Source organism: Vicia villosa, linkage group LG5 (assembly GCF_029867415.1).
Source record: "Vicia villosa cultivar HV-30 ecotype Madison, WI linkage group LG5, Vvil1.0, whole genome shotgun sequence".
Lineage (NCBI taxonomy): Eukaryota > Viridiplantae > Streptophyta > Magnoliopsida > Fabales > Fabaceae > Vicia > Vicia villosa.
Window position 1 is genome coordinate 140,337,384 of NC_081184.1, and position 10,641 is coordinate 140,348,024.

General features: G+C 34.9%; 1 protein-coding gene across 1 annotated transcript; it reads right to left on the minus strand.

The window, feature by feature from the left end:
* Positions 1-3,637: 3,637 nt before the first annotated feature.
* Positions 3,638-5,466, minus strand: LOC131605604 (F-box/FBD/LRR-repeat protein At3g26920-like). The gene is made up of 4 exons (XM_058877941.1): positions 5,459-5,466; positions 4,430-5,348; positions 4,006-4,308; positions 3,638-3,890 (listed from the first exon to the last, which is right to left on the minus strand). Exons 1-4 carry the CDS (start codon positions 5,464-5,466, stop codon positions 3,780-3,782), a joined length of 1,341 nt encoding a protein of 446 aa, XP_058733924.1. The 3' UTR covers positions 3,638-3,779.
* Between the last annotated feature and the right edge of the window lie 5,175 nt (positions 5,467-10,641).

Consider the following 10,641-nt stretch of genomic DNA (forward strand, 5'->3'; position numbering starts at 1 on the left):
TTCCCGACTATCGAAGCTCCGATCATTTGTAAATTCTTGCCGAACATCGACCGCATTGATCATAGGATTAACGTCCATAACATGATCGTTATTATCGTTGACAAGTCCAATGTCATCGTCTTGCACAATGTTGTCCGGATGCACCATACCTAACAAATGAAAAAATTATCAAAAGTTGGCCAAAACTGTTTTTTTTAACTGCCAGGCCTATTTTCGGAAGTTCATTTCCGAAATATGTTAGGTAATATATTTCGGAAATGAACTTCCGAACCATATCAGTTTTCAGCACAAATTTGTTCAATCAATGTAGTGAAATAGGGAATGAAATGAGTGATGTTTACCTGAAATTGTAGCTTTCTATGCTCCCTTTAACGTGATCAACGGTTTGAAACTCGATTTTAGGACGAAAAATGGATGGAGATTGATTGGGTTTTGGAGAGGGTTTGGAAAAGTGTTGGAGAAAAATGATGAAATAGTGAAGGAGGGAAATTTGTATATGCAGAAATATTTTCGGAAATGAACTTCCGAAAATATTCACGTTTTTGAATTTTTTTTACTTCGGAAATGCATCTCCGAAAACACCAAAAAAGTGGTGTTTTCGGAGATGCATTTCCGAAGTAAAAAAAAATTCAAAAAAAATTAACTTCGGAAGTTCATTTTCGAAGCAGGGGTAGTTTTAGTTTTTCGCTGGGGGTGACCCCATAGGAAGGTGGCTAAAGAAATTTTCCAGTAGTTTTACCTTGCAAAAGTTATTCAACACCTTGATAAACAAGCAATGCTCACATATTCAATCTCCATTAAATAAAATCATTTTTTGGCCTGCAACATTTTCAACCTCATACTTCACAGATGCCATGGTTGAATTGATCGACTCTCATCGCAACAACTTGTTATGAATCTTTGATTTGAGCACAATTGATCAAATACTTTAATATTAAGACAAATAGAACTTTAACAATATAGAATTTAAGAACAAAAAGAGAGAATAAGAGAAATTTGAATAAAATAATCACTTTCTTATTATTGATGAATATTAATTCCACAAAACAATCTTGAAGTACTATATATAGTTTAGTTTCCAAGATTACAAAGCTAATACAATGCGAGATGGACATTAAAGATCCTATACAAGTGATATATGATATTTATAGCTAACTAGACTTTATCCAACCTTACTAAGACTAGGGATGGCAAACAGACCCAAACCCACGGGGTCCACCCGCACCCGAACCCGAGTCAACGGGTGAAAACCCGAATTGACTGGGTTTGGGTTTGGGTTCAGGTGCCACCCGATATTTCGGGTGCGGGTTTGGGTAGTGTGAAACCCGCGCCCGAAACTCGAAATCACACCCGAATATATATATATATATATATATAATATATATATATATATATATATATATATATATATATATATATATATTATATTATATATTATATATAATATATTTTTTAATATATATATATATATATTATATAATATATTATATATGTATATATATAATATTATTTTTTTGTGTGGAAATTTGTAAGAAAATTGTAGGAAAAATATGTTTTATGTATTTTGTTGCGGGTTTGGGTTTGGGTGAAAAAACCCGAACCCAACGGGTGTGGGCGTGGGTGTTATTTTGTCACCCGAATAGCTTTTGGGTTTGGGTTCGGGTTCGGGTGGTAATTTCGGGTGCGGGTTTGGGTAGTATAAAACCCGCACCCGCGGGCACCCGTTGCCATCCCTAACTAAGACTATGTATGATGGTTTATTGATTCAACACCCTCATTTTTTATTTTTTACACTTCGTAACATTTTCTCTCTCTTTTACCTAATAATTCAACACACATTCAACTTTTACTCACTACAATAGTTTTATTTAATAAAATTCAACACCCTAACCCACCATTTTTATTTCATATTTTTATTTTCTTTTATGTTTTTGTTTTTGTGATTATATATTAATAACAATTATCGATTAAAATTAAATTAAAATAATTAAGAGTTAAATAATTTATTTTATTTTTTTAATTTAATAACTTATTTTAATTTTAATTTTTTAATTTTATATTTTACTAAAAAGAAGGTTAGAGCTATAAACAAGAGTTTATTGGACGCTAAATAGAAAAATCTCGATTTTTTTCTGTGTCAAAATCTAATGAACCAAGTCTCTTTATAGAGGAAAAAAAATGAATTTTGGTGAAAAAAAATTAATTTAATATAAAATAATTAATTCCAAATAATTAAAGTGAGATAAAAATCTAAACAATCACAACAACTAATAAGATTTTGTAAAATATTATAGTGGCCCCTACTTTCTCATCATTCAACATATTGAATGTTTTCAAGATCAATTAATCTACATCATTTTCAACACCTAGTTAGAATCATTCAGTTAATGATTTTTTTTTCAAACACGTCCATTATAAAGAATAATAAATAGTTAAGTGATAAAAAAGTAGAAATGAAAGTCATCATAGTTGATTGGACAAAAATTAATGCATTAAGTGTTTCTCTAACTATCATTATTGAAGATTTTGTATTTGAATGGAAAGCAATGATAGATAAATATGGGTTATGAGATACTCCAATAAGCAGTTAATATGGGGAGCTTTGCTGTTCTTTCTCACTCATATGCATGATGAAAAATTATCAATGATGTCAATGTGAAGTTGAGAATTAAATTGGATTTTGAGGAATCTCATAAAACATATTGGCAACCAGGTTTATATTTATTTTTTGATTGATGTTTGAGTAGGTACTTCCCCTCTTAAATAATTTTTTTTTATCTGTTTGCAATGTCGCTGCAAGTTTACTCTACAATTTTCAATACATGAATAAGTTCTTTAAGGATTTTTTAATTTCAAGTATTTCATTAAGTAATTTTGCTACACAATGCTAAGACTTTTTATTCTAAAGAAGTTTCAAAAAAGTCTTCACATGGTTGTATCTTCCATCATTTATATTTTACATTGCTGAAATATTTATGCAAAACAAATAAAAAAGAAAATTGGAGTTTCACATGGTTGTATCTTCCATCATTTATATTTTACATTGCTTAAATATTTATGCAAAACAAATGAAAAAGTTATAGAATTGATGGGCGAAGAATTTACAAAAAGGATGCAATAAATTTTCTAGCAGTTTTGGTTCATTCTATAGAAGAATTTGAAAGAAAATCACAAGTACAAAATCTATGTGAGAATCGTAAAGATCAACCGAGACGAAGATGGAACAAAATCCTTCCATGACGAGAATGAAGAATAAATTTAGGGCAAAGAAAGAAATCAATCAATAAACACAGCCTATTTAACAACTTCCTTAATGCAAGCATTGGTTGCATCATTGTGCAAACAATCATGTTAATATGTTCCGAATGAAGTAGAACTGCTGTGGTTTGTTTGTTTTTAGAGAAAGAAAACCATTAAATTGTCAGGATCAGAAAACAAGATCCAGTAGCAATAAAATGATTCATAGAGTGAAAACACACATAAAAAAGGCAGATAATATGATTTTCATACAATACAATATGGCTTCAAAATGAAGAGTTCACAGAGAAGGTATATATGTACCAAATCAAACAACACTTTCACAGAGAAGGCATTACTGAAATGCTGGTGAAATCAAACTGATATTTTCAGTCACTTTTCTAACATCTTACAACAAAGAAGGCATTATAACCTGTATGAAAAATGAGAACTCTTCACTGTCCATTACCTTTTCGCCAAGACCGAGATGAATATTGGGAGATGCAGCAGCGGCAGGCTCGGCGGCAGAAGCAGGAGCAGCATCAGTAGTAGACTGGGCAACGCAGAGAGAGTCGCGGAAGTTCGGAGGAGGAAGGCCCAGAGAATCGCGAACGATAATTGTTAACCTTCGCACCCTTTATAGATTCTTCAATCTGTATAGCAACAACCAATCGCAAACTCTTCTTATGGTTGTTTCATTTAAAACTATCTAAACCTAGATTCTCAGAAAAAATTACCACATTCGACTCACAGTTTTAAAATAATTACCTGCTTCAGATTAAAAGCACTCGGATACTTTGTTGTGATGTTAACTTCAGCGGATGGCGAATTTTGTCGCAAGAAGTCAACTATTCCATCAGGTATGGCGGGTGGTTCCAACCATGTTTCAAATGCCTCTCTTAACTTTGCAACTTCTTCAGGAGACTTGGCAGCAGCTTTCTTTAACATGGCGTCTTCTATTAATTCTAATAAAGATCCTTCCTCAATTTGTATCAGTTTTATTTTCAATGACTTCAAGTTATGCAAAGAACGGAGCTTAACCTCGAATAAATCAGGAACTAAGGAGAGAATCTAAGAAATGATGGTGAATTAAGATCAGTCTTAGGCAAGTCATTTGAATTTTAACAAAATTTAAGAAACATAAAAATCATCCTAAGAAAGTAAAAATAAAGTTCGAAAACATGATAGGTACCTGAAGAACCGTTGAAGTGACGGTCAATGACTCTACATTGGCAAAGTTTAGCAGCCAGCTAAATAGAACCAAAACATCCTCCATCGAAGCTGAAAATCGTTGTGATTTGATATTTACTTTTTTAACCGAAGAAAGTCCGCTCCCACTTATTTCGAGAATATGGTCGCTACCGGTATAATTAAAGGTACAAAGACTCGGAACATATAGCTTGATTATGGCATAGAGAGATGAGTTATTATGCATAGATAAATTGACAAGTGTCTCGCTTGATATGGTGAAGACATGTGCATCGATTACCTTACAATCACAAATGACCAAACTATTCAACTTGGTAAACTCTAAAAAGGGGTCAGCACAGCCGTCTTCATCACCGCAAAAGGCAAAATTGGTTAGATCCAAGCTGGTTAGTAAAGGCAAATTCAAAGATTTTGGAAATAATATATCTGTAGGACCACTCCATTTAGAGCGAAGTGAAAGCTTAAGAGATGTAAGAGCCCGACATGAAGAAACACGGCTCAAAATGAGAGCAATATCACCACAGAGAGAGATTCCTAATCGTTGGAGATGGGTGCTATGGGAAGAAACACATTTTAAAAACTTATTAAGGAGCCGAGGCTCAATATTACGACGACGGCTAAGATCAAATGCATGCAGTGCAATTGAGGTATCACGGAGAGACAAAATCTTAGACATGAATACAGAAAACATCTTCAAAGTGCTAAATTCATAAGAATCCAACTTAAGAGCAGGAATACGTTTCCAGAGATGTTTCCACCGGGTGGACAAAACGCAAGTTTGAACTGCAAGTTTTGTGCTCAAAAATGACAAAATGTGAAGGATAATACATTCTGGTAAGTCACTGAGTCTGTCTTTATACAGATCCCCAGAGACACTTGTTCTCCCAAACTTTGTTCGAATCCTGCTATGATAGAGATGATCAGACAAGCATATAAAGTATTTTGAGATCTGAGGAAGGATAATAATTTAGGGCAAAAAATGAAATTCAGTTAGAGAATGTAAATAAAATACCGTGCCATTGTCGTTGGTCAACGAGTTGAGACTTGTCCGATGGAACGAACGGAACGCTGCAGGACACAGTCACAATTAAATCCGCTTAGTACTGACACCTTAAGGCAGGAAGTACAAAATTCATAATCATTAACGAAAACAACAATTGAGATTCAACATGAGTATTCATATTTATTCATGTGGTCTGTATCAGAATTCTCCGACCAAAAAACAGTCTGATCATCATTGATCTCGTCAACAGATTAACAAAAAAATTGAGCTAAAATAAAAAACACATCACAATCAGCACAAAAAAAATAACCTCAATTAATTGCAGGCTTTGCAGCATATATACAACAAGTAAAAGAGTTAAAAAATGATATAAGAAAATACGAAATTAAAAATGAAGGATTGAAGAAGTGTTACGTACATAAGAGAAGCAAGGAAGAAAGTTGGCGAGGATAAGCAAGCAAAACACGAAAACAATGAGGAATGTGTCAGAGAGAATAAGCAGTTTGAGTTCGACTTTTGTGTTTGTGTTTTACGGAGCTCACCTTTTATATTCATTGAATTCAAAGACAAACAACCAACGCAATTAAACTGTATTGTTTTTTTGTGTGTTAATTACTTAAATGTCCTTGCGAGCAATATGAACAAACTAGACATGTCAAAAAATGGGATAATCCATCGCACCGACGAGAATTTAACTTGTCACCCCAAAATTTAAATCTGGCACTCCAATATTTTTATAATACCAAAATGTCCCTGATAAAAAAAACAACAAAATGGACAAACGAAATTTTTTGATAGGAGCGTAAATTTTTTCGATAAACTACAGTTTGATTCGGAAATTTCAAAATGTGCAATTTTATATCGGAAATTTAGCGCAAATTGAAATTTTCGGTAGTGTATGTACTCAAGATTTTTTAACGATGAAGATTTTGCCGACAGTTTTGTAGGACTGTGATTGCACCGATAATTTTGTGTGGTCTAGAATGAAACCGAAGTTGTATAAATAAGGGTCATATGATCTTTAGAAAACATCTCTTCCTCAATTTTTTATTAAGGTAGGAGTGTACTTCAACGGAGATAATCCTCCATTTGAGTTCAAACTACCAGATGACACCACTTCTCTCGCCAACCTGACATTCAAGTTGAATGATTTGTTGTCTAATATCGATAACAGAAGGGTGATAAAGATAGGATTTCGTGAAGATTATATTGATACTAATGATAGGGTTAAATACAACCTTGTTTAGTTGAAGACCGATGAAGATGTGACAATCATGTGGAAATCATTTCGCCGTAGGATAACTGAGAGGCCCATCGAGTTTGATGCGAAGATTTCGAGATTTGTCGACGATATAATCAAAATGCTGAAATGTCCCAGCCTCAGAAACTCCAGCATGAGAAGGCCCGACAGTAGGTCATATGATGCGAGAGTGTAATATAGTGAGATACCACTCCAGATAACCATCCTCACATTGCGCAAGGTGTTAAACCCTCAATGCGCTAGCCTTAATGACACATGCAAAGTTGATGATGTTACTCTAAAACCATCTGCCAATGCCCATAGTAGGAGCATCTGGAAATGGTCGTGGGATACCTTAGACATAACCATATTGTCGCACACAGCTTTCAGGGAAGTGTCTAGCCACTAAGGTCTCCCACCTCATATGACCTTAATAAAAAGAAGACTCGTCAAACTCACGGTGGGCCCAGTGAGCTGTGTTTGGTGTCTAGATGACATAATATACTCTCAGAGCATCAAGCCTCCTCCTGTACTCTGTAACACCACCTGAATGTGCTTGTTTGACCTTCAATCTCCTCGCCCATAGGCATTCGCTGGGGCATGGTGCATCCTCTTATCACAAATGTTAGAGAAAGGCTCATATATCCAACACTAGAGAAATTAAATTAATTAATGTCACAAACAAAAATTAAATAAGAGCAATTAATTAAGAACAATTAGGAAATGCTCGTATACCTGGAATAAACTCAAATAACCAACAAGTTGTCTAGTCTCAAAGACAGCCGCAACTCCAAGTGTTGTATACATCATGGTTAATGTAGCTACTCCCAAGCTCAGTTTCTACTCTCTAGGCTACTGAACAACCACAGGTACCAAGCATAAATATAAACATGAGACTTAGCTGCAAAGAGAGTACATGCATCTAAATGTAGCATGTATACCCTAGTGGCAACCTCATACCTATGTGTCTCCACTAGCTCGTGGTACTTATGTGGAAGCTAAGATATCCGAAGGTGATCTCATTTGTTAACTTAAAACTCCTGTAGCACAGACTCCTCAATGACTTACAAATCCTTTACAACTTGTAGCAATGTTGTCGTATGGTTAATGATAGGAGCACTAATTGATCTACTAGCGATTGGGAGATGAAACAAGGAGTTGACATCATTCAAAGTGATATTCATCTCTCCAAATGGAAGATGAAAGGAAGATGTCTCCTTGTGTCACCGCTCAACAAAAACAGACAGAAGTGGAGCGTCGAGCATGGTTAGTGAGCAGTTAGCGAATTCTTATAGAATGTTCTTCCGACAAATAGTTTGTACAAAACTCAACAACTTCTTCTATGATGTACCTTTCAACAATCGAAGCTTTTGATCGGTGATGATTCTTCGTATATCCTTTAACTTCATATATCACTCTATTAAATACATTCACCTTAAATAAACTAGACCACAATGTAACACCCTTCTAAACCCCACGGAAATTTATAAAATAATTTTCAGAGTAAAACATGAAAACAAGGGTGCCACAATTCAATTTAAAACAAATTATCATAAATTCATTGTCATGCTTTCACTAAGGAACAATCTGACATAATACATAAACATCTCATGTTTACACAGCGAAAAATTCATCATACGAATAAGCATAACATCATCTATGCAATATCCCACATAACTTAATACAATAACAACACGATAGAGTATCATCATAAACTCTAATCTAACGTTCCCCCAGTGTTACAATATCAGAGCATGACACCTGACGCTACACTAATACACTGACTTATGAGCTAATCCTCACCAAGTCGAAAGCAGCTATCCTCAATCTGAAAATGTCAACAGTAAGGGTGAGTCTCATCACAGTTAACAAATGTTATTGCATCTTAAATAACAACACATCATAGTTATATCATTCACTCAATTTCATCATATTCAGATTATCAGGAACATCTATCGTTTACACAAACATCAACAGAACACATCTTTCAAACAGACAATCATACTCAACATTAATTCAACAAAGCACACAACCAACACATCATCAATATTTATAACACTGGAATACATCCAATCATGTTATAAAAGTATGCATATGTATGAACTGACACTATGCATGTGGTACCAACCTCATCAAATGGGAATAACCCATGACCGATCCAACATCATCAAGATACGGCCCTGCCAGCACAGATTCCACACAATGGGAATCACGCCCTTTACTGATCCAACACACCCTTATGGATACAGTATCATCAATGAACATGAATGAATGCAACATATACAACATACTTATACCATCATCATCATCATCAACATCATCATCATTATCAAGTATGTTCATATATATTAACATCATTCAATCACAATCAATCATCATCATCATCATTAAAGAACTTACATGTGTCCACATCAATCATCGTCATCAATAAGAAGAACACACATGTATCCACATCATTCCAAAACAAATCAATCAACATCATACAATTCTCAACAATTCATCACCTCATAATGTTTCTCAAAACAACATCTTATATTGTTACATTTCATCATATATGTCAACAATATATCATCCAATTAAACAAATCGTCACATGATTAATATTTCAACGTAGCATGTATTTAACACATCTCATCGCATACATGTACAATACATCATTCACCAAGAAATAAAATCATATTTAAAAATAATTGGATTCACACCTCATTTCATCATTTAAAACATAGGCTATCTCATAAGATTCATCGTGCTCAAAACGGCACTAAAAACGGACCTACGGTTCGAAAGTTACACATCATTTAACTTTTCAAGAAAACAACTAACGCTACAGCACGCGGCGCAACCAAGACTTCGCGGCGCGACCTGAAGCACACAAACACGTTCGCGGCGCCAACCTATGCACGCGGCGCGATGCGAGGAAAAAGTACGCCTTCGCGGCGCCAACACTAGGACGCGGCGCGAACTGGCGATTTCACAGATTTTCGGGTCTGCGTCAGATCCCGCGATCTGACTCAATCTGAGTCCAAAACCGACTCTAAACGTCATATACAGGCAGTTAATCATCAATTGCATCACTATTCATCATCACACATCAAAACAACACATAATCAATCAATAATCCATGCAATTTTCATCAATTCATAACCTCCCTAAACCCGACATATAATCCAATTGACTCAACAACATCCCTAATCAATATTATTATCCAAGAATACGATAATAGATGATAACCGGAGAGTCCCCCTTACCTTAGCCAAAGATTCTTGATTGGTCTCTCCCTCCATTGCTCCTCTTCACGTACCAGCTTCCCAATCCCTCATCTCCTCTGCTCTGCTTTTCACGTTCCTTTTCTTATTCTCAATTCCTTATTATTTTATAAAATAACCTTTTAATTGGAATAAAACTTTTACTAACATAACACCCCCCTCATTTCTTAACATCACACTTGGCCCAACACCATAAACCATCCTTTTCCAATTAATTCCCACAACCACCTATAATTCTAATTATTAATTAAATTTCCATTTAAATTAAAAATTAAAATATACGGGTGTTACAACTCTCCCCCACTAAAAGAGTTTTCGTCCTCGAAAACATACCTCAAGTAACCAGCTCGTATAAGAGTCCTCCACCTAACTCTTCAGCTCCCAATTAACATTACCATCGGGCAATCCTCAAAATCCATCTGACATCACCAACAGGGAACATGTTTCATACATTCAAATCCCAGTTCTTACGTCGCATTTGACCATCAAAAGTTGTACCACTCATTATATCTCTAAAAGGTTAACTACAATAGAACATTGAGGCATAACCTATACAATACACTCAACAACTGAGTAATACAATTACACAATCCATAGTATGATCACACTGATCAACACTCTAGTAATGCATTCCATCTACCAAATATACCAGCCTTAGACACACTTTTCCATCTAAGTGATAATGTA